Consider the following 24,760-nt stretch of genomic DNA (forward strand, 5'->3'; position numbering starts at 1 on the left):
GCCGCTCAGCGCAGCAGGGCCGACCCCCCGGCCCCATGCAGCGGCTCCCCCCGCCCGAGGGGAGGGGGCGACGGCCCCGGGGCGCTGCCGCCGCCTCGGTCGCTGCCCGGATCCCCGCCCGGGCCCCGGTCGCCGCGCCCGCCCGCTGCCCCCGCCGTTCGGCGCCCGCGCCCTCTCCCCGGCCCGGCCTCCCCAGGAGGATCCACTGGATCATAAGACTGGCCGGCCCCGGGGGAGACGGCAACTTTGGGGAGGGCAGCGGAGGGGAGGGGCCAGGCGGCTCACCCCGCCCCGCGCCGGGCCGGGGCCCCCTCCCCGCTGGGCCCCGGAGGAGGGCGGGCCCAGGCGCCTCCCCCGATTGCGGGCAGCCAGCCTCGCGCCCCCGCCCGCCCGCCTGCCGGCTGGCTCCAGAGCCCCGCGCCCCGCCCGCAGCCGCCGCTCTGTCCTGCCGGCTCACCCTAGCTTGGCTCCGCGCGAGGGCTGCGGGGAGGGGGCGTGGAGGAGGAGCCGAGGAGCAGCGTAGCTGGGAGGAAGGTGAGACTGGGGGAGGGGGACCGAGAGACCCGCGCTCGGGCGGAGCCGAGGGCTCCTCGCGAAAGTGTCCGCAGCGCCCAGAAGCGTCCCAAGGCCCCGAAGCTGGGAGAAGACGTGGAGCCCTCTTGGGGGACCACGACGACTTTTATGATGACGCAATAGTCGTGCAAAATTATTCATATATATTTAAACTCCACCCGGAAGACAGGATCCATTCTATTAGCCTCTAAATGCACAATAGAACTAGAAATCGGGAAGGAAGAAGGGCCAAGAGAGTTTGGGAAAAAAAAATTTTTTTTTCAGGCGCACGGGGGTGACGGGGGAGGGGTGGCTGTAGTCCCTGAGCTGGAAAGTAGGAACTCCTACATTGAGGCTTGTTTTCCAGTCCTTCCCCTCCACCAACCCAACCCATGCTGTCCACATCAGAGCTTGAATCGTTTGCTATGAAACTGGTGACTAAGGGAGTTACAGCATCTTGAACCACTGACGCACTCTCCACCCCCCCAACTAGCCAGAAAAGGTAGACTGGGAGACTCTGGATGCTGCGGGTGTACCCGTGCTCCCCCTAGAGGCGACATCTCTGAGGCCCCTTTAGAGTCCCAGTATCCCTCGAAGGTGTTAGGTTGGGATCCCTGAGGAGTGATACACCCCAGAGCTCAAAGACCTGGCCAGTGAGCCAGGCGACAACCCCTGCCCTCCCGCCTGGACGAAGCTTGGAAACACCCATCTGTTCACTGGCCAAAAGTGCTACTTCTAAGTTTAGGCCTTGGAGGAGAGGGGAGGCGGGGATGATACACTCCACGTTGACACCACACCCTCCCGCCCCTTGCTGACGCGAGATAAATCGCTTCCTGTCATCAGTTCACAGGATCAGAAAACGCTGTGTGGAGAGGCACAGCAGAGGTCAAACACACGGTCTCCCTGAGATCTCTCTCAGATTGTGGGTAAGCAAATTGAGACGCAGACAGGTGAAGTCGTTATCCCAAAGGTCTCCACCTCTTTCCAGCATTCAGGTTCTGGGAACACACCGTGGGAAATGCTCAGTTAGTTATGTCCTCACACCATGCTTCCGAGACCTCAACTCTCAAATCCCAAATCTGATTTCCATTGTCCTGAAAGACATCCTGGCTTTTCAGAAGTTCCTTGTGGAGTCCCACTGGGTGTTTCACCAGACCCCTGCATCATGTCTGAGTGTGAGTACTTACATTGCCGGCTGCTTTAGATTAATTATGCAGTCAATCTGAAAGACACTTTGTATGTACTGAATGATGGGTTAAAGAAAGCAGTTCGGTGTCTTGAAGTCAGATCTTGGTTCTGCCACTTCTTTCTAGAGGGAAAGAAAGGAGGACTTACCTCCTTTGCCTGCAGAACCACTTCTTCAGGCAGCATTTGCTGGGACTAGAATTCTGAAAGGAGCCTATTGAGAGAGGTTAAGGAGCTACTGAATACTCTCAGCCGAGAGAGGTCATTTGGTTCCAACTCTGACAGTAGTCAATCCTAAAGGAAATCAACCCTGAATATTCACTGGAATGACTGATGCTGAAGCTGAAACTCCAATACTTTGGCCACCCGATGTGAAGACCTGACTCACTGGAAAAGACCCTGATGCTGAGAAAGACTGAAGGCAAGAGGAGAAGGGGACAGCAGAGATGAGATGATTGGACTCAATGGACATGAGTTTGAGTAAGCTCCGGGAGTTGGTGATGAACAGCGAAGCCTGACAGGCTGCAGTCCGTGGGGTCGCAATGAGTCGGACATGACTGACAGTGGTTCACAGTGTGACCTTGAGCATGCCACCCCCCTTCTCGGGCCCTCAGGTTTCTCATCTATAAAAGTGAGCTCATCCATAGGGTGTGATCAAGGCTCACCTTTGACAGCTCTAGAGCTCTTCACAACATGCTCTGAAAGATCCTGGTAGAGGCTTTGGGCCAGTTGCTAGAGACATGGGGAAGGCTTTGATGAGGAATAATGAGGTCTGTCCCAGGACTGGGAGGATGGACGCTTCCTCCATTCAAGACTCCATCCTCTCAGTTCTTTTGCTGCTTTTCAGAAGGGCAGATAGTTACTGGGGATCCAGGGAGCTGGATGATTAGCTCCAGAACCTTGACAGATGGAAGGGTTTCCAGGTTCTGGATCCTTTGGGAGAAGTTCTGGGAATATCTGGACATTCCAAGTGGGGAACTGAAGTCAGATGAATCAGGCAATGGTGACTTCACTGATGATGGTGACCTCATCCCTTTGGCCTGTAGAAAAGCCAAAACAGACTGCCAGGAGTACTTTGAGCTCTGGGTTGATTCCACCAGTTGTATATGGAGTAGGAGGCAGAGGGGAGTATTATCCCAGATGCCCAGGTCAGCCCACTGATAGGTTAGCTAAAAGAACCAAACAGATCTCAATAGATAAGTACTATATAATGTGTTCAGTGCTGTGGTAGGGAATAAAGAACAGTCTTTGGGAAGTGCTGGGAGGCTGTTAGTACCTAGCTCTGGGTGTGCAGAAGGGTGTCATTGGCCTGGGGTTTAATAGGCTAATAGGAGTAAGATAAGATAAGAATGCCTGGGAAAAGCAGCAAGAAGGAACAGCACACAACTTCTTGGGAATGGTGAGCCATGTAGGGTGGACAGAATGCAGGATTAGTGGTGTGAAAGAACTGCTTTGTGTTTAATTGAGAACTGTGTGATACTACCAGGCCATGGACTTCTGGATGCCATGTTAAGGGCATGCAGGGCCAACCTGGGCTGGGCAGTCTGTGCACTGCACAAGGCAAAGGGAGAAATATGATACCCAGAAAGGCCCACATGATACCCGCAAAGCCATGACCCTGGCCTAAGACTGTGTACATGGGAAGAAGGGGTACTTTTTTCTTATCACAGAGGCAACTTCTGCTTATCAGACCTGTGCCTGTGGGGTGGCATCCACCAACAGAGGGACATCTTTTTCTATTTGTTATTGTTGTTTATTCACTAAGTCGTGTCAGACTCTTTGCGACCCTGTGGACTGCAGCACTCCAGGCTTCTCTGTCCTTCATTATCTCCCAGAGTTTGCTCAAACTCACGTTCATCAAGTTGGTGATGCCATCCAACCGTCTCATCCTCTGTCATCCCCTTCTCCTCCTGTCTTCAGTGAGTCGGCTCAGGGTCTTTTTCAAATCAGTCATTTCTTTGCATCAGGTGGCCAAAGTATTGGAGCTTCAGCTTCAGCATCAGTCCTTCCAATGAATGTTCAGGGTTGATTTCCTTTAGGATCGACTGGTTTGATCTCCTTGCTATCCAGACAAAGGAACTAGCTAGGTAAACAGTGGCTCTGGGAGTAAGGATGTGATGAAGGGAGGAAAGGAGGATTTGCTGTGAGCTGTCACTGTGTACTGTGCCCAGGCACTGTCCTGGGTATTTGCTGCTCATTTCATAGGTCATCCTATTACACCCCCAAAATAACCATGCAAGATAAAATTCATAGAGAATACCTATTGGCTTCTCTATCCAAAACAACACCCTTTGCTTGTGTTACATGCTCTTTCTGTGAGCATGTGGTTTGTTTTCTTTTTCTTTCAGAAAACATTTACCTATTGATTTATTTGGCTGCTCCAGGTCTTAGTTGCAGCATGCAGGATCTTTCAGTTGTGGCATGCAATCAAACCCAGGCTCCCTGCCTTGGGAGCCTTAACCCCTGGACCACCAAGGAAGTTCCAATCATATGGTTAAATGGTAGATGCCCTCTTCTCACACATCCTGTCCTGGGCACCTGACACCAGATGGGATGACCAGAACCCTTCTTGAGAAGTTTGAACTTGGGATTCAAAACTGGTACTAACTAAACTGGAAGATAAGAGCCTAAAAGTCGTGGGTCATTCCTGCTTCATGTTTCAAAATAGTTAACCCAAGGAAATGAAGCAACAACGCACAGAGAGACAAATGGAGAGAGATGCTCTCCACCCATTCCCCTGAAAAGTGGCAGGGATGACACAGGATATTTGTGAGTTCCTGATTCTGGGTATCCCTGAAACTCTGTTGTTCCCTGAAACTCCTGGGCTTCAGTTGGTCACTTAATAAGTCCTCCCTTCTTTTTTGCCTAGATGGTGTAGATTGGTTTTCTGTCACTGGTAACTAAAGGAATCTTGTCTATGATAGTATTATCACTACAGTCAAGATAAATGATGTGCAGAGAAATTAAGACATTTACTCAAAGTCACGTAGCTGCTAAGTGGCAGAGCTAGCTTTCAAAAGGATTGGTCTGAGCTCATGCTATTTCCCGTGTTCCCCAGGAAGGAGGCATCAAAAGTTTCAGTTGGAAATGACAAGTTTAGAGCTATCTTTTGAGATGATCACTCTGGGAGTGGTGTAGAACATGGATTTAGAGGGGACCCAAGTGAAGGCAGAGAAAGTAAGGAGGAGAGAGGTCATGAAGGTCTGGATCAGGCTTGGCTGTGAAAATGAACAGGAAGCAGGATGTTTAGATGACCAAGTTCACAGGGCTTGGTAACACAGAGAAGGGCTGGGATACTCTGAGGTGTCTATTCCATTGACATATCCCTTCTCTCTCTCCCTTTTAATTCTTCTCTGTTTTATCCTCTTTACTTCTTTAGGTTTCTTCCTAACTTTTCAAAATGTACCAGTCTCCTCTTGGTGACTAAATATGTGACCCACTGCCTAAACCAAGCTGAGAGTAGAACTCCAGAAGGACACTTAAGTTTCTAAAATGTATTCACTTTCTGTCATTTTGCTCGTGTCCCTTCACATTTACTCCAGAAATGGACAACTGGATTCTAGTAGATCATTTGGTGTCATGACACTTTGGACTTCAAGTAATAGGAAAGTCAACCCCAAATGGTTTCAACAGGAAAGGGAGTGTATGGACTTCTTTGATTGAAACAACTAGAAGTAGCTCAGGCTTCAAGTATGGCTTGATCACGACCCTGAAACTATTTTTTTCCTGCACTTCTCTCAGTTTTTCTCTTCTCTCTGGGTCAGCATCCTACTTAGGTTGCTTTCACTCTTGAAAACAAAATGGTTATACCAGGTCCAGGCATTACTTCCCATATACCACACTGCCCAGCAGGAGAGAGAGCTTCTCTTGACTCACTTAATACACAAAATTCTTGGACTTCCTCTCATCAGATTAGCTGAGTTCATCACGGTGGCCATCAGAATGTCAGATGCTCATTGCCTTAGGCCTGGGCTACTGGCTGTCCCGGAAACCACTGCTGGGTCGGGGGCTTGGAACTATCCTTATTAGGCCTGTCAGGGCCCACCCCAAGGCCAGAGTTTTATTCCCCCTCAATTGTTTCTTGCACAGTGGACAGCAGACATAGGGGATAATATATGCTGGGGAGGCAACCAATAATACCTATTACCTCCGGATTGTTGCCAACAGTCAAAGTTTCAAGGTCTCCCCAAGCTATACTAGAAATAAAGAAAAAGTAAATTTCAAGGGAAGAGGGAGATGAGAAGGATCCAAGTCATATCTATGATTTGTTTTAAATTTCAGTCAGTTGATTTGTCAGTACATGAATCCAGGTTTGGTGTGAGTCCCTAATTCTTGGCTGATAGTAGGTACTCCTTTCCCCCTTCAAACTTCCTTCTTAGAGTTATTGGCAAGGAGGTAAAATGGTAATCATTCTTTTATCTGGTCCCTTCTGCTCTTTTATTTATTTGGCTGCAGTTGGTCTTAGTTGTAGCACACTGGATCTTTGATCTTTGTCGCAGCCCTCAGGATCTTTAGTTGGCAGTATGTGGGATCTAGTTCCCTGACCGGGGATTGAACCCGGGCCCCCTGCATTGGAAGCCCAGAGTCTTAGCCACTGGACCACCAAGAAAGTCCCTCCTCTGCTCTTCAATTATGCTTCTTTCCTCCATACTTGCCCTCTTCAGACTGCCGCCTCTTCACTCCCCAGGGCTCTCCTGCTTCCCAGACCCTACCTGCCCACCTTTGCAGCATCACACTGTGTGCCATACCTACTCCTTTTTTTCTTCCTACCGCTAAGACCTCCCATCTGCATCCTTTTCTCTTAGGGCTCAGATGTAATGTATTATACAATTTTTTAGCTGAGATGTTAATGACTTAAACACTGCAGCAGTTTCTTAAAGGTCAATGGTTCCTGATGATCAGGATGACTTAAAAAATCCAATACATCTGGCTCACTTGGTTTCATTAGTTATGTTTCTAGAATACATCCTGATCTCTTTTTTTTTTTTCCAGCTCGTCACATGCCAGAAACTCAGGAGTAAATCCCAGCCTCTGAGAATTTTAGCTCAAGCACCCTTAATAATGTTTTTCCATCTTTATTTCTAACCATCTTTTGCTGCAGCCTAGGTCAGGAGACCAGTCATTATAACAGATGGAATTGCCACCATTGTTGATTCATAGAAAAGGACACTTCTTAAAGGCTGCTGGTATGGAATACCTCTATGATCTGGGAGTGGCCATCTCCTGTAAGGTCCAAAGGAGGCTGGATCATAGATCCATCTTCCAGAAATGAAATTAATGATTTTATTCTAGGCTTCAGTTCTAACAGTGCCAGAAAAAGATCCAAGGTTTGTTGATGATTGTTTTTCCATAGTGGATCCTGTGGTCACTGAGTGTTATAAGCACATTTTGAATTTGGGGAATCTTCCACTTTGTAAGTCTTGGTGGGAAGGAAAAGATCACCCTTGTGGAAGCTGTTACAGACTCTTGCTTTCCTTGTCAGACTCAAGAGCTGGAATGACTACAGTTAAATACAGAGCAGACTCTTGCAGCTTTGGTGCTGGGTCCACAACTCAATGCTGAATACAGGAAGTGGCACATAGGGTGGGTGGTGGTGTTGGTTGTGGTGTAATTGAGTTCCTGGTGCAGAAGTGACTACTGTATACACTATCTAGAATTTGTCGGCAGCAACAATACCAGAAGTGGTTTTCTCATCGGAGCAGGTCCAGAGGCACATGTTGGGTGTGGTTCCTGTAAAGATAGTCCTGAGCAGCTTTTCTAAGTTAAGTCACTCAGTCGTGTCCGACTCTTTGCGACCCCTTGGACTGTAGCCCACCAGGCTCCTCCGTCCATGGGATTCTCCAGGCAAGAATACTGGAGTGGGTTGCCATTTCACTATCCTGTGAGGCATGCATGATCCTTAAAATTTCCTTTTCTGTTTTGTTAACCACGTCCAGCTTCTTTTCCTCACAACCACAGCCTCCTGAGAAGACATTGGAAGACTGGATTGCTGTATTCAATGTGCTTCATGCAGTGTGAGCAGAGATTCCAACTTCTACCATACCCAAATCCCTGTTTTCAGATATTGAATGTAGCACAGGACTGTGATTTTTGAAAGAAAGGAACAAATGAGGGAAACTCTACTATTACCCTTTCTGCTGGAAATATTTTCTGAATCGCAGTGCACAGTTGAACCAAAGCTGACCTTAGTGGTCTTGCTGAGTTGAGGAGACTTTTCAAGACTGAGTACCAGAGAGGAGGGAGTATTCTCTTGAGTCTGTTGCTTATGCTAAGTTGCTCGTTGTTCAGTTGCTAAGTGGTGTCCAACTCTGTGAACCCGTGAATTGCAGCATGCCAGACTTCCCTGTCCTTCACTGTCTCCCAGAGTTTGCCCAAACTCTTATCCACTGAGTCGGTGATACCATCCAACGATCGCATCATCTATTGCTCCCTTCTCCTCCTGTCCTCAATATTTCCCAGCATCAGGGTCTTTTTCCAACAAGTCAGCTCTTCGAATCAGATGGCCAAAGTATTGGACCTTCAGTTTCAGCATCAATCCTTCCAATGAATAGTCAGTGTTGGTTTCCTTTAGGATTGATTGGTTTGATCTCCTTGTTGTCCAGAGGGCTCTCAAGAGTTTTCTCCAGCACCACAGTTTGAAAGCATCAGTTCTTCAGCACTCAGCCTTCTTTATGGTGCAACTCTCACATGACTACTGAAAATAGTATAGCTTTGACTATACGGGCCTTTTTCAGCCAAGTGATATCTCTGCTTTTTAGTATGCTATCTAGGTTTGTCATCACTTTCCTTCCAAGGTGCAAGCGTCTTTTAATTTCATGGCTGCAGTCACGTGTCTGTAGTGACTTTGGACCCCAAGAAAATAAAATCTGTCACTGTTTCCACTTGTGTGCAGACAGAGTGAAACACCGCAGGGAGTTAAATTCTTATTGAGCTCTATGTTCCAAGTATGTGGATGAAACAGGAGGAGGTGTCTCCCCGGGGCAACCACTGCAGCACCTCTTCACATTCCTCTCTCCTCCATCTGAAAAAGAGCTGCAGATTCCTAGGATTGTGACAGTCTATACAGAAGACTCTTTCCTCACTATCCATCCATTTGTCTGTGAGTCCAACAGATAATGCTTAAATGTTATGTACTGGACTCTGTTGTTGTTCAGTCACTGAGTTGTGTCCGATTCTTTGCGACCACATGAACTGCAGCACACCAGGCTTTCCTGTCCTTCACTGTCTCCTAGAGTTTGGTTAAACTCATGTTCATTGAGTCGGTGATGCCATCCAGCCGTCTCTTCCTCTGTCGCCTCCTTCTCCTCCTGCCCTCAGTCTTTCCTAGCATCAGGCTCTTTTCCAGTGAGTCAGCTCTTTGCATCAGGTGGCTTGGAGCTTTAGCTTCAGCATCAGCATCAGTCCTTCCAGTGAATATGCAGGGTTGATTCCTGAGCACAGAGGGGGTCAGAAAGAGCATTTTTCCCAACTATGTCATATGGAAGTCCCTGTGAACGTGAGGGACACAGTTGAGTGGATACACTCTCTTCCTTGCAAGCCAGTAGCTTCCCTGCTTCTGGGCTTGAGCTGTGTCTCTTAGCAGAGGTGAAGCCTGTCAGGACCTATAGCAGCAAGCGTTAAGTCAGTACTAGAGGAGCATTTGGCATCTGAATGCATCCCCTGAACTGGGGACTGGTAGCAAACATTGCTCCTGATGCTCCTAAACAAGCAGAGCATCTGCTCTTTCTAGGCTGTCCCTGACCGTGGCCCACCAGCTGGAGACTTGGCCAGCCGGCTCCCCCGGAAAAACTTGTGTCCTGGGGCTCCTGGATGACCTCAAGCCCACCCTCCACTTGCCTGGAGGCTTTCTAGAGTTCTGACTGCTGACCTGCTCCTACTTCAAGGCAGCTTGACGTTCTGGGAAGGGCAGGATGATTGGCGTGGTGTTTTGTGAATGAGAACACCTGTGGTTCACCTAGCATTTAACACAGCTTCGTAACTCCTCACCGAATTTGGCTTTCACAGAATTCCTCATTAACATCCTTTCTGTAAACAGATGAGGCTTTGTGTCTTTATCCAGAGGGAATTCAAACAGATTGTGAGCCTTTATTCAGATCACCCAGCCTATGAGTGGCATCAGGATTGAATCTTTTACCTCTGATGCTCCATCCATAGCACTTCTCATGACACCAGTTATGGCCCACAGGGGCATCCAGGGCAGAGAGAGGCCTCTTACTTCAGGGGCAGCCTGGTTCCTACCCTCAGTTACCATCCCATGGTGTCCTGTGACCGCCCAGTCCCTGGGGGCATGCTCAGTGGATATTAGCCTTATAAATTGCTCATGCTTCCCAGGTGGCTCAGTGATAAAGACTCTGCCTGCCAATGCAGGAAGACACAGGAGATGCAGGTTCAACCCCTGAGTCAGAAAGATTCCCTGGAGGAAGAAATGGCAACCCACTCCAGCATTCTTGCCTGGAAAATTCAATGGACAGAGGAGCCTGGCAGGCTATAGTACGTGGGCTCACAAAAAATTGGATATGACTGAGTGACCATGCTTCTCATACATCATGTAGCCAGAATCTCAGACCACTTCCACCCACCCCCATCCTCACCTAGAAGAGATGTGTTTTGGGGATGAATACTTTCATAAATCGATTGAGGGAGAATTTCCAGGGTCTGCTTGAGTAACACTGGTTGCTTTCTAAGGAGGTTGGATTCAATTAACTTGAGGTCAGAGTTTTTTGTTGTTGTTTTGTTTTTGAAAGTACTATTTATTTGGCTGTACCGGGTCTTAGTTGCAGTATATGGGATCTAGTTCCCTGACCAGGAATCAAACCCAGGTCCCCCTGCGTTGGGAGCACAGAGTTTAGCCACTAGACCATCAGGAAAGTCCGGAGGTCACTGTTGTTCAGATGTTTTGTATGTTAAGTCACAGTTAACAAATACATTTTCATTGTGCACCAGAATACATATGCATCATATATATGACAAAAATTTGACAGACCACACTTAAGCTCACTACCTGTAATGAATTTTGGATTTTCTATTCCTTTTGGTCTCACAGCCCACACTTTGAAAAACCCTATCTAGGAGCTTTGTTTGCTGGCTGGCTGGCTACCTGACTGGCAGCTGGAGTGCTCAGGACCACAAAGTGATAAGAACTCCTACAACTAAACAACAAAAACAACCTGGTTTCTAAAATGGGCCTGAATAGACATTAATCCAAAGACAATACACAAATGCCCAATAAACACATGAAAAGATGTTCAACACCACTAATCATTAGGAAAATGCAAATCAAAACTACAATGAGTACCACCTCACAACCATTAGGAAGACTTTTGTCAAAAACACAGAAAATAACAAATACTGGTGATGATGTGGGGAAGTTGAAACCCTTGTTGCATTGCTGGTGGGAATATAAAATGCTGGAGCCATTGTAGAAAACGGCACAGTTTCCTCTAAAGAGTAGAGCATTGCCATGTGATCTAGCAACTCCCTTTCTAGGTAAATACCTATAATAATTGAAGGCAACGACTGGAACAGATATTTGTACACCCACACTCAGAGGAATGTTATTCATAATAGCAGAAAGGTAGATGCAACCCAAATGCCACTGACGACTGAGCAAAATGTGGTAGGTACATACAATGAAATGTTATTCAGTCTTACAAAGGAAGGAAATTCTGACAAGTGCAACAACATGGATAAACCTTGAATACATTTTGCTAAGTGAAATAAGCCAGTCACAAAAGACAAATGATTCCACTTACAAGAGGTTTCAAAAGTGGTCAACTCTAGAAAAATGAGCGTCAAAGAACTGATGCTTTTGAACTGTGATGTTGAAGACTCTTGAGAGTCCCTTTGACTGCAAGGAGATCAAACCAGTCATTCTTAAAGGAAATCAGTCCTGAATATTCATTGGAATGACTGATGCTGAAGCTGAAACTCCAATACTTTGGCCACCTGATGTGAAGAACTGACTCCTTGGAAAAGATCCTGATGCTGGGAAAGATTGAAGGCAGGAGAAGAAGGGGATGACCGAGGATGAGATGATTGGATGGCGTCACCAACTTGATGAACATGAGTTTGAGCATGCTCCGGGAGTTGGTGATGGACAGGGAAGCCTGGTGTGCTGCAGTCCACGGGATTGCAAAGAGTCAGACATGCCTAAGCAACTGAACTGAACTGAACTGAGGGTGGCCAAATGCATAGAAACTCAAAGTAGCGTGGTGGTTGCCAGGAAATGTGGGAGGAAGGCATGAGGAGTTAGTGTTTGATGGGTACAGCATTCTGGAGATGATTGGTGATGTCTGTCACACAACAATGTGAATGTATTTAATGCCACTGAACATTACTTAGTGGTTAAAATGACAAAGATTTGTTACGTATATTTTACCACAATAAGACAAAGAAAAAGGATAAAAGGATTTTACTTTTCAAATGGGATTTCCACCTTCTCTAAAATATGAGAACTTGTGCCCCCAAGTCCCCATTTCCAAAAGACTCAGAAGCCTGGGCCCTTTAGGCAGGGATGAAATGGAAGGGTTTTGTTTTGGAGGTGGGGGGAGCCACCACTGAAAACCTTTAGCCATGCAACTTTGTTGCACATTGCTCTTGGGGAGAACGTGACTCCTTTGAAGTAACCTTCCTGCAGATGTGTGAAAAGGAGACACTTAAGTTGTAAATTCTTAAGGTACATTATTTGGGGAAGAAATATCTCTGACCCTACCTGGGTCTCTCCTTTATGTTACCTGCCTGCCTCTTGTGGGCACTAGCTTTCTCCGGTCCCAACCACAGCCTGCTTTGCCTCTGGGATGGAGTTCTTTGATTAAAACTGCATGTGTCCCCTTAGTTATCAGCAACTGAAGCAGAGATAAAGCTTTGTGGACACTTCTGATTTCCTCTCGGGGGGGACGGGTCTTTTAATTCCTCTCCTTTAATTCCAAACCAAATGAACAAATTCTGGCTGTGGCTTTCTCTACCCCCAGCTGGCTCTGGAAGGAGCAGGGTGCTTCACACCTGCTTTTCCACATCTTCACACTGAGTTGAGCAGCTCAGCCCTGTGGGTGGAGCTTCGGCAGGAGCTGCCGGGGCCAGACCCTGAGTCTTCAAACCTGCCAGCTCTTGTACCACATCTCCTTCCACCCCAAGCCTCTGTTCTCATGTTCTTGTCTAAGCCCTCATCCATGCAGTCTCGACCTGGCATTTACCTAAAGCCAGACTCTCCAGCTTTCACCACCACCAGGCTAATCTTTCTAAACTCGGGTTTGGCCAAGTTACATCCCTACTCAAAACCCATAATGGGTCTCCTTAGCCTCATGTCCCAGCCCTCAGTCTGACATTTCAAATCTTCCCCAACTGAGCTCCGACTTTCTAGACATCGCTCACTCCCACTGCCACTGGAGGCCTGTCTGCTGCTGCTGATCCAATCTGTTCTCTGCGCTCAGACCTCCTACACACTCCCAGCACAGTGCCTCTGCCCACAGCGTTCTCCCTGTCTAAACACTCTCACTTTCTCTTCCTGCTTCTCCAAAGTATCTGTCCTTCAATGCCCATCTGTGCTTCTCCCTCCTAGGTTGACCCTTTGCCCAGAAGACCACTACCTCTACTGAAGTCTGCAGTCACTCAGCCTGTGTCTTCTCCTTTCTCTTATTCCTTCCTATGTTGGGTCCAGGTACCTTTCCATGTTTCTGAGCCAGAGTCCTTCTGGAAAGCCCAAGGCATTGCTTCGAGTCAGGTGCCCCTAACAACTTGATTGATTCTTATCTATTTGGAAAACCCTCCTTCATGAAAACTACCAACTTGCTACCTTTTCCAAGTGGTGGTGATGGTTTTGTCACTAAGTTGTGTGTGACTCTTGCCACCCCATGGACTGTAGCCTGCCATGTTCCTCTGTCCATGGGGTTCTCCAGGCAAGAATACTGGAATGGCTTCTCCAGGGCATCTTCCCGACCCAGAGATAGAACCTGGGTCTCTTACATTGCAAGTGGATTCTTTACCAATTGAGCTACCAGGGAAGTGACCTTCACCTAAAGCATTTGTTGTCACTAATGATGTGTCTCAAACCACCCACTACATAGTTTAATGGTTGCAGAGCAATTTATTATAGAAGAGCCCATGGTGAACTTGGGAGGGGGCGTTTAGGCATTGGATCCCTTCATTTGCTTAGCCTTTTTTGTTTTTTAATTTTTGCTATATATTTATTTGGCCATGTCAGGTCTTAGCTGTGGCATGTGGGATCTTTAATTGCAGTGTATAGGATCTAGTTCCCTGGTCTGGGATCGAACCCTGGCCCCCTGCATTGGGAGCTTGGAGTCTTAGCCAGTGGACCACCAGCGAAGTCCTCACCTAGCTGTCTTGGAGCTGCTGATTGCTCACAGGCCACCCTGTAGTGTGACTTCCTGTTGACCTGTTGGTCCCCCCCATGACATCATGGGCTTGGGAGGCAGGGCTGGTGTTTGCTTGTTCTCTGTCTCTAGTGCCTACGTAGTGCCTGGCATGTAGTAGATGATCAGCAAATATTTGTCCAAAGACAGAAAAAGGGACACCCCCTTTCCACACATTAAGTATTTTAACCGCCCCCCCCCCCCCGCCCCCCGCAAGAAGTCCTTATTTTTCTAAATTTCCTCACCCACTTCCTGGGCCCTGCAAGTTGCCCCATGCACCCTCCCCTTGCTCACTCTGTCATCTCTAAGTGTCTGGAGGCCCTGATTTGATGCTGCTTGTCTTTAAGCCAGGGAGCCCAGACCTGGACACATGACCCCTCAGACTTACAAATCCCAACTGGAATGAGGAACAGTGGGATCAGGGTCTGGACAGGGCTGCGGGTTGACAGACACATTTGGCCCCCCCCAAGCATGCCTATCTCCCCTCCTCCCTCTCGTGGTGAGGAGGATTCTCCAAGGTGCACACAGGCTCCTGTAGGTGAGGACTGGCGAAGAGAAATTTCCAAGCCCACACGTCCTCTAAGAACATCTCCTATGCCTATGAATACAAAATCATCAGTTTTGAAATGTCTTCTTCCCCAAGGTCATAAGGAGGGGTTTCTGGGGGTGCTGGTAACGTCCTTGTGCTTGACCTGGGTGCTGGTTACTGCATGTTTGCCTCATAATAATTCATTAAGCTATATACTTTTCTGAATGTGTGTTATAATTCACGATTAAGAAAAAAAAAGCACTCCCCCCACCCCAGCCTCAAGCCTTTAATCCAATCAATTCATGTTTAACGAGTGCCTGTCTGCATCCAACCCCTGCTAGAGAAGGAGATTTTTGTCCTCAAGGAATTTCCTGGAGGAAGCAAGGTAACTGGAGCATCAGAAGACTGTGAATTATATCTGGAAAATAGGCCATGCTGTCATTTTGAGGAGGAGTCCAGAGGTCAAGGAGGTAGTGGGACTCACACTGGGCCAAAGATGTAGATGTGATTTAGTTAAGTTGAGAGAAGCAGAGAAAGGCTTTTTAGCTGAGGGAACTGTGTGGTCACAAGCTACATGAGTTAGATAGGGCTGAGCCTGCTGTGTCTGGGGGCGGGGGGGCAGTGAAGAGACCTCAGTATTGAATAGTTTATGGGAGTAAGACTGCCTTGAGAGCTCTAGGTGCTGTCCCCTACCAAGCATGGGCAGGACAGATGCCACTTACAGTGCAAGCCTGCCTCGTGGGACAGGAGAGTCCTGTGCAAGAGCAGACATGTATGTTTCATATTTCTTAGCTCCTTTTCATTGTTTTGTTTGAGCCACAGGCTCATGTGAGTTCATAATCCCCATCCCAGACAGACTGGAAGTTACATCAGCCAGATGCATTATACGGGCAGCCGCGTTCCTGTGGAGACACTTGCTCAATCCCTGACTTCCAGCCCTGCCCCACCCTGCAGCTGCTTTCAAGTCCCAGCACTGAGAAACTGATTAGAAGTGGGAGTCCCAGAGGAGGTATGAGAACTCAGGACTGCAGTTTCAGGGACTGTTACAGGCTGTGAAATGACTCCACCTCACCCCCAGCCCAAGAGCCCTGAAATTCCAGGACTTTGCCTCCCATCATCAAGGATATGGCTGGCCACCTGAGACCATGGGTGAATTTTATGCCATGAAGTGCTGGGAGGTTCTCAAGCTTCTTGCAGGGCTACTAAGTTTAATACAAGGAAGCAAGACTAGGATGTGTTTCTACTTACTTTTGAGAATGGAAATCAAAGCAGTCGTAAGTACTCTGTACATACACAGAGTGACGATGATGAGGCTTAAAGCAGAGGAGAATAGCTAGTTATAAAGTGGTAGCAGTAGTAATAGTGATGCTGATGACGACGGTAACTACCAAGCATGACGATTAACCGTGCACTTAGCATTATGCTAAACACTCACTTCTTTCATTTAAGCCTCACGGTAATCCTATGATGTGCATGCTATTATTATTTCCATTATACAGATGAGGAAACTGAGCCTTCAAGGCATGAGCTGTTTCCCCAAAGTCATACAAATGTTAAGTGCGGAACTAGGATCTCAATTCCAGCAATCTTACTCCAGAGCCCATACTCGGAAGCCAGTGATGCCCCCTTTAAGCCCTGTCTGGACTTGGAGAGGATGTCCTCGCTTGTGGACAGGAGCATGCCAGCGCCTGTGGCCACTGTGCCGCTCTTAGAGACCATCTGGCACATTTTGTTTGCCCTGGTTTCTCACTAGACAACTTTTGCATTTGTTCCCATGTGACTCACATGCAGAGAAAGAGGGCCATGACCTGCCAGCTTGACGGCTGTATTTTTCATTAGTAAATTAGTAAACTGGCTGCCTGGGTTCACACACGTATCTGTTTCTGATGGTTTGGTTAAGGTGAGCACCCCCCACCCCAGAGTTGAAGCCCACCGTGTGCTAACTTAATTGAGATTCTGGGCGTGCAAGCGCAGCCCCCAGCCCAGGCCTGTGTGCCAAGGAAATTCCTCTTGGCCTCCTTTTGGCTGGCTTGGCTCGCCTTCTCCAGTGACAGCCTGGCTCTGAAGATCCGAGCTGCCAGGTCAGACTGAGAGGGTCGTCTGCAGAAAGAAGGAAGCAACAGTGCCAGGTTCCAGTGGGTGTTCCAAGTTCCACATTCTGCCTGCAGACGCCCGGCGCCAGAGAAAGGCTGGCCCTTGGCAGGGGAGCTGGTAAGGATTTGTCTGGTACATTTTTTCCTCTACACACTTAACCTGTGACTTCCTGCATCTCCCGCTCTCTGTCTTTCATTCACAGTGGCTCTCAAAGCTGATGATCAGCAGGGTTACCCAGAGAACCTTAAAAAAAAAATTTAATGGACTTGTCTTATTTAGGAACAGAGAATGTTTTTCTCTGTTTACAAAAGCACAGTTTAAGGAAAATTACATCCTAAAATAATGGAGAATGGATGGGCTAAATTATTTTCATTTTAACTTCCGATGACAGTTTGCAAAGTTGAACCCAAAGTCTTGGTCTTTATCACAAACATGGGTGTGTTTTTCCAACAAACTTGGTGAGTGGTACATCTTTCTGGGACAGCATTCTTTTATTTTTTTCTTTCAATTAAAAAAAAAAAAACAGGTAACATAAAGTCTACCCTCTTAACAAAAAACTTAAGTGTACAGTACAATACTAGCTATATACGCATTGTTTAGCCGATTTCTAGGACTTTTTCATCTTGCATGAATGAAACTCTATACCCATTAAACAGTAACTTCCTAATTCCCCTCCACCTAGCCCCTGGAAACCATTATTATACTTTCTGCTTCTATGAATTCGATTACTTAAGATACCTCATTTAAGTGTAATCATGTAGTATTTTTCCTGTGACTGACTTGTTTCACATTGCATATTAATGTCCTCAAGGTTCATCTATGATATAGCATAACAGAATTTCCTTGTCATATTAAGGCAAAATAATATTTCATTGAATGTATATACAACATTTCCTTTATCCATCCAATCATCAATAGACATTTAAGTTGCTTCTACCTCTTGGTTATTGTGAGTAAATCTCCAGTAACATGGGAATGCAAATATCTCTTTTGAGATCCTGTTTTCAATTCTTTTGGGTAAATATCCAGTCGTGAAATTGTTGGATTATATGGGATTCTTTAATCCATTTTGAGTTGATTTCTGTTTAAGATAAGGGTCCAATTTAATTCTTTTGCCTGAGGATATTTAGTTTTCCTAGTACCATTTGTTAAAGAGATTGTCCTTTCCCCATTGTGTAGTCATGGCACCCTTGTTGAAGATCATTTTTATTGTTCTTGTGTGGGTTTATTTCTAGGATCTGTATCCTGTTATATTGGTGTCTCTATCAGTACTATACTGTTTTGAATACTATAGGTTCGTAATATATTTTGAAGTTAGGGGTGTGAAGCCTCCAGCTTTGTTCTCTTTCAAGACTGTTTTTGCTATGAAAGATTCCTTGTGGTTTCATATTAATTTTAGGGTTGTTTTTTCTATTTCTTAAAAAAATGCCATTGGGCATTTGATAGAGATCGCATTGAATTTGTAGATCGATTTTAGTAGTATGAACAGTATTAAGTCTTCTAATGAACATAGGTTATCTTTCCATTTATTTGTGTCATTAAATTCTTCCAACAGTAATTTGTAGATTTAGTGTTCAAGTGTTTAGCTTCTTTGGTTTAATTTAGTCACGGTATTTTGTTCTTTTTGATGACATTGTAATTGGAATTGTTTTTTTAATTTTCTTTTTGGATTATTCATTTTAATATTATAGAAACAAATTATTTAAAAAATTTATAAAAAAAATAAAAATAAAATATTATAAAAAATATATTAAAAAAATTATAGATTTTTGTATGTTGACCTTATATGTTTCCAATTTTGATGTCTTTCTCTTGTCTAATTGCTGTAACTAGGACTTCCAGTTCTGTGTTGAATAAAAGTGGCAAGAGTGGGCATCCTTGCCTTATTCCTGATGTTAGAAAAATAGCTTTCAGTTTTTCACTGTTGAGTATGAATGATGCTGTATGCTAAGTCGATTCAGTCGTACCCGACTCTTTGCGACCCCATGAACCGTAGCCCTCCAGGCTTCTCTGTCCATGGGATTCTCTAGGCAAGAATATTGGAATGGGTTGCCATTTCCTTCTCCAGGGGATTTTCCCAACCCAGGGATTGAACTCATGTCCATTATGTCCCCTGCATTACAGGCAGGTTCTTTACCACTAGCGCCACCTGGGAAGCCAAGTGAATGATGTTAGTTGTGCACGTTTCATATATGACCTGCATTATATTGAGGTAATTTCATTCTATTCCTACTTTGCTGGTTGTTTTTTTATCATGAAAGGGTGTCTAACTTTCTCAAATGCCTTTTCTGCATCTATTGAAATGATCATATGATTTTATTTTTCATTCCATTAATGTGGTATATTGCACTGATTGATTTTTGCATGTTGAATGATCATTTGTATGATCATTGATTTTTATATGTTGAACCATCCTTGCATTCTAGGAATAAATTCCACTTGATCATAGTGTATAATTCTTCTAACGTGCTCTTGAATTTAGTTTGCTAATATTTTGTTGAGGATTTTTACATCTGTGTTCATCAAGGATATTGGGCTTCAGTTTTCTTTTCTTGTAGTGTCTTTGGCTTTGTTATCAGGGTAATTATTGTTGTTCAGTTGCTCAGTCATGTCCAACACTTTGTGACCCCATGGACTGCAGCACACCAGACTTCTCTGTCCTTCACCATCTCCCCAAGCTTGCTCAAACTCATATCCCTTGAGTCAGTGATGCCATTCAACCATCTCATCCTCTGTCATCCCCTTCTCCTCCTGCCTTCAATCTTTCCCACCTTCAGGGTCTTTTCCAGTGAGTCAGTTCTTCTCATCAGGTGGCCAAAAGTATTGGAGCTTCAGCTTCAGTCCTTCCAATGAATATTCAGGGTTGATTTCCTTTAGGATTGACTGGTTGGATCTCCTTGCAGTCCAAGGGACTCTCAAGAGTCTTCTCTAACGCCATAGTTCAAAAGCATCAATTGTTTGGTGCTCAGCTTTCTTTATGATGGTTCAGCTCTCACATCCATACATGACTACTGGAAAAGCCATAGCTTTGACTATATGAACCTTTGTTGGCAAAGTGCTTTTTAATATGCTGTCTAGGTTTGTCATAGCTTTTCTTCCTAGGAGCAAGCATCTTTTAATTTCATGGTTGCAGTCACTGTCTGCAGTGGTTTTGGAGTCCAAGAAAAAATGCTGACTTCTTAAAGTGAATTTGGAGCTGTTCCCTCCTCTTCCATTTTTTGGGAAAGTTTGCAAGGAGTTGACATTAATTTTTTAATTTTTTTTTTTTTGTAGGGTTCTCCTTTGAAGTTATCTGGTCCTGGGGTTTTTTCATTGGGAGGTTTTGATTACTGATTCAGTCTCCTTGTTATAGCTATGTTCAGATTTTCTATTTATATTTAGTCTTGGTAGGTTGTATGTATCTTGGAATTTATCCATTTCTTTTAGGTTTTCCAATTTGTTGGTATATGGTTGTTCATAGTAATCTCTTATAATCCTTTTCATTTCTGTGGCACCACTAGTAATGTCTCCTCTTTCATTTTTTATTTTATTTGAGTCTTCTCTTTTTTTCTTAGTCTAACTAAAGGTTGTCAGTTTTATCATTTCAAAAGCTCTTAGTTTTATTGATTCCACCCCCCCCCCATTTTTCTATTTCATTTATTTTTGCCCTAATTTTTATTATTTCCTTCTGCTAACTTTGGGCTTAGTTTTTGTCTTCCTAGTTCCTTAAATGTATAAAATTAGGCTGCTTATTTGAAATTTTCCTTCTTTTTTAAAAAAATATTCATTTTATTTTTGGCTGTGCTGGGTCTTTGTTGCTGCGAGCAGGCTTTTCTCTAGTTGCAGTGTGCAGGCGTCTCATTGTGTTGGCTTCTCTGGCTGTGGAGCACAGTCTCCAGAGAGTGTAGACTTCAGTAGTTGTGGTGCACCAGCCTGAGTCGTCCTGAGGCATGTGGAATCTTCCTGAACCAGCGATTAAACCTGTGTCTCCTGCATTGACAGGCAGTTTCTTAACCATTGGACCACTAGGGCAGTCCTTTCTTCTTTTTAATTGTAGGCTTGTAACACTATAAACTTCTTTCTCAACACTTTGCTACGCTTCTTTGCTACATCCCAAGTTTTGGTATGTTGTATTTCATTTTTGTTTGTCTCAAGATATTTTCTAATTTCCCTTTTGATGTCTTCTTTGAGCTATTGGTTGTTCAAGGGCATTTTAATTTCCACATATTTGTGAAATGTCCATTTTTCCTTCTGCTACTGATTTCTAGTTTCATTCCATTGTGGTCAGAAAAGATGCTTGGTATGATTTCAGTCTTTTTCACTTTGTTAAGACTTGGTTTGTGACCTAACATGTAATCTATGCTGGAGAATGTTAAAATTGTGCTTGAGAAAAGTGTGTATTTTGCTGCTGTTCGTGGAATATTTTGGTATGTCTGTCAGGTCTGTTTGATCTATATCATTGTTAAAGTCCTCTGTTTCCTTGTTGATCTTCTCTCTGGATATTTTATTCATTATTGAAAATGGGATATTGAACTCTCTTACTATTATTGTGTTTCCGTCTGTTGCTCTTCAGTCCTGTCAATGTTTACTTCGTGTATTTGGGTAGTCTGATGTTGGGTGCATATCTATTTATAGTTATTATACCTTCTTGTTGAATTGACTTTTATTATTATAAAATGTCTTTCTTTTACTCTTATGACAGTTTTTTACATGAAGTGTATTTTATGTAACTTAAGTACGGCCATTCCTGCTCTCTTTTGGATACCATTTGCATAGACTATCTTTCTCTATCTTTTCACTTGAAAGTGAAAGGATATGTGTTTCACAGTCTATGTGTGTTCTTAAAGTGAGTCTCTTGTAGACAGCATATGATTGGATCCTGTTTTGTTTTTAATTTCATTTAGCCACTCTATAGCTTTTGATTATGGAGTTTAATCTATTTACATTTAAAATAATTGCTTATAAAAGAAAGATGTGCTATGGCCAGTTTGTTCATTGTTTTCTGTCTGTCTTCTAGCATTTTTTGTCCCTCTCTTGCTGTCTCCGTGTTTCACTGATTTGTTTTAGAGACATGATTTGGTTACTTTGTCAGTTTTGTTTGTGAATCTGGATGTCCATTGCCTTCCTTAGACTTGGGGAGTTTGGAATCATTCTTTCTTCAGATAAGCTTTCTGCTCCTTTCTTTCTTTATCCTCACCTTCTGGGACTTCCACAGTGCATATATTAATCCATTTGATGGTGTTCCATATGTCCCTAGATTTTCTTCACTTAAAAAAATATTTGCTTCTCCAACCATAATGGATAATTTCAAATGGCCTATCTTTGAATTGGTTGATTATTTCTCCTCCATAATCAAGTCTGTTGTTGAACACCTCTAGTGAATTTTACAATTCAGCTATTATATTCTTTAGCTTCAAATTTTCTGTTAGGTTCTTTTTAATATTTTCTGGCTCTTTATTGCTAGTCTTATTTTTTCATATGTCATTTTAAAATTTTCATGTATCATTTGCTTGGGCTCATTAAGCATCCCAGAGAGTCTTTTTTTTTCTTTTCCATTATGGGTTATTACAGAATATTGAATATAGTTGCCTATGCTATACAATAGGACCTTGTTGTTTAACCATGCTATATATAATAGTTTGCATCTGCTAGTCCCAAACTCCCAATCCAGCCCTCTCCTGCGTCCCATCCACCTTAGCAGCCACAAGTTTGTTCTAGAGAAACAAGTTTGTCTGTGAGTTTGTTTCTTTTTTGTAGATATGTTCATTTGTGTCATATTTTAGATTCCACAGATAAGTTATATATATGATATTTGTCTTTCTCTTTCTGACTTACTTTGCTTAGCATGATAATTTCTAAGTCCATCCATATAGCTGCAAATGGCATTATTTCATTCTTTTATATGACTAATATTCCATTGTATATATGTGTGTGTGAATATATATGTACCACATCTTTTTTCCATGCATCTGTTCATGGACATTTAGATTGTTTCCATGTCTTGGCTTTTGTGAATAATGCTGAAATGAACATAGAGTTGCAGGTATCTTTTCACATTACAGTTTTATTTGGATGTATGCCCAGGAGTGGGATTGCTGGATCATCTGGCAACTCAAGTTTTTTTAAGAACCTCCATACTGTTCTCCTCAGTGACTGCACTGATTTACAGTCCCACCAGCAGTGTAGGAGGGCCCAGAGAGACTTAAAGATACGGATTCCCACCCAGATCCTACTGGCAGAGATTCTAATTCAGTATTCTGGAGTGGGACCTGAAAAGCTGTATTCCTGAAAGGTCCACAGGTGATTTATATGTACATCTAGGTTTGGAAACCACTTCCAGTTAAAGGATTACCATCAAGCTCTCCCACCTCCACTTCTCTCCAGGATGCCACCATCTGCCCACAAGTATTGTGTCTCTTCGTATCATTTGAGGCACAAAAGATATTTCTTTTTCTAGGCAACCTTCCTGGATTGAATCCTGTTTAACCACAAGTTTCTTATGACTGCCCCAGCCCTCACCAACCTGAAATGGGCCTACACTTTCCATTTTTGTATTAATTTGACCTTTCCATTCTCTCCACTTGTTATCTGTGATTGAGCCATTGCTGGCTAGAAATCTTTTGTCTTGATCATCTCATATTATTTGATGACAAAAAGGTGGTGAGTGTAGTAGAAATAGAACTCTGGGAACCCAAGTTTGAGTCTGATTCTACTAGGGTATGACCTTAGACAAGTTGCTTTCCCTGTCTGAACTTCAGTTTCCTCATCTGTGAAATGAGTTGTGAATAAATGGTCTCCGTGATCCTTCCCTTTGGACCCTAAATCTATCCTTCCTCCCCTCGGATCCTAATTCTATCCTTCCTCCCCTCATACACTCCACAGCTCAGAAAGTGGAGCTCCGGAAACACACCTGAAATTCTGCCCAAAGTCAGAGAAGCCAGAGGGTCCACCAGTTCTCCCACTTACCTCCCTTTCCAGGAGCAGCCATGGCCCTGAGTGATTTCGATGTGCAAAAGCAGATTAAGCACATGATGGCTTTCATTGAGCAGGAAGCCAATGAGAAGGCAGAAGAAATAGATGCCAAGGCTGAGGAAGAGTTCAACATTGAGAAAGGACGCCTTGTGCAAACCCAACGACTGAAGATTATAGAGTATTATGAGAAGAAAGAGAAGCAGATAGAGCAGCAGAAGAAAATCCAGATGTCTGCCTTGAGGAATCAGGCAAGGCTGAATGTCCTGCGAGCCCGAAATGACCTCATCTCAGAGTTGCTGAATGATGCAAAGCTGAGACTCAGCCGGATGGTGACAGACCGACAATTTTACCAGGGGCTCCTGGATAAACTAGTGCTCCAGGGTCTGCTCCGACTGCTGGAGCCTGTGATGATTGTACGCTGCAAGCCACAGGACCACCTCCTGGTGGAGGCTGCAGTGCAGAGAGCCGTCCCCCAGTACACCACAGTCTCCCACAGATGTGTGGAAGTGCAAGTTGACAAAGAGGTGCAACTGGCTACAGACACAATTGGAGGTGTGGAGGTCTACAGTAGCGATCAGAGGATAATGGTTTCTAATACTCTGGAAAGCCGACTGGATCTCTTAGCCCAGCAAAAGATGCCAGAAATCCGAAAGGCCTTGTTTGGAGCCAATGACAGCAGGAAGTTTTTTGTATAAGCCTCTGGAAAGTGAAGCTCCTGTTGAACTTCTAAGCCATAAAAGCATAACTCATTAGGGCAAAGCAAACTGGTAATATCTCCTCCTCTGTTTTGCTCCGGGATTAGTCTGTCTTTATGAAATACTCTCTGACTAGCTAAAGGCATTATACTTTGGAATAAAGCCTGACTTAATGCTTATAAATCTAATTCCATTTTATCTATACATTCTAGAGCTCCTGGTCAATTCTACAGTCTGGGCTGAAAGAAGTAGAGACATCTACATGGTTGCAAAGAGGGGGACACAACTGAAGCGACTTAGCATGCATGCCCACACAAAACTCTTTTTCTTGTGTAGAGGGTCAACTTCATGGGTGTATGATGAGTGCAGTGACACAGAGCTCCATG

The 24,760-nt window shown here is 44.6% G+C and overlaps 1 protein-coding gene and 1 non-coding gene across 2 annotated transcripts; one reads left to right on the plus strand and one right to left on the minus strand.

The window, feature by feature from the left end:
* Window positions 1-497: 497 nt before the first annotated feature.
* Window positions 498-24,374, plus strand: ATP6V1E2 (ATPase H+ transporting V1 subunit E2). The gene is made up of 2 exons (XM_065929339.1): window positions 498-534; window positions 23,590-24,374. Exon 2 carries the CDS (start codon window positions 23,694-23,696, stop codon window positions 24,372-24,374), a length of 681 nt encoding a protein of 226 aa, XP_065785411.1. The 5' UTR covers window positions 498-534; window positions 23,590-23,693.
* Window positions 6,274-6,346, minus strand: TRNAG-UCC (transfer RNA glycine (anticodon UCC)). Its single transcript has one exon. It is a non-coding gene; the product is annotated as a tRNA-Gly (tRNA).
* Window positions 24,375-24,760: the final 386 nt, after the last annotated feature.

This window comes from Muntiacus reevesi, chromosome 3, assembly GCF_963930625.1.
Source record: "Muntiacus reevesi chromosome 3, mMunRee1.1, whole genome shotgun sequence".
Lineage (NCBI taxonomy): Eukaryota > Metazoa > Chordata > Mammalia > Artiodactyla > Cervidae > Muntiacus > Muntiacus reevesi.

Excerpts from the sequence above, each read along its gene's own strand:
- ATP6V1E2 (XM_065929339.1), top strand. The coding sequence starts at position 23,694 with ATGGCCCTGAGTGATTTCGATGTGCAAAAGCAGATTAAGCACATGATG.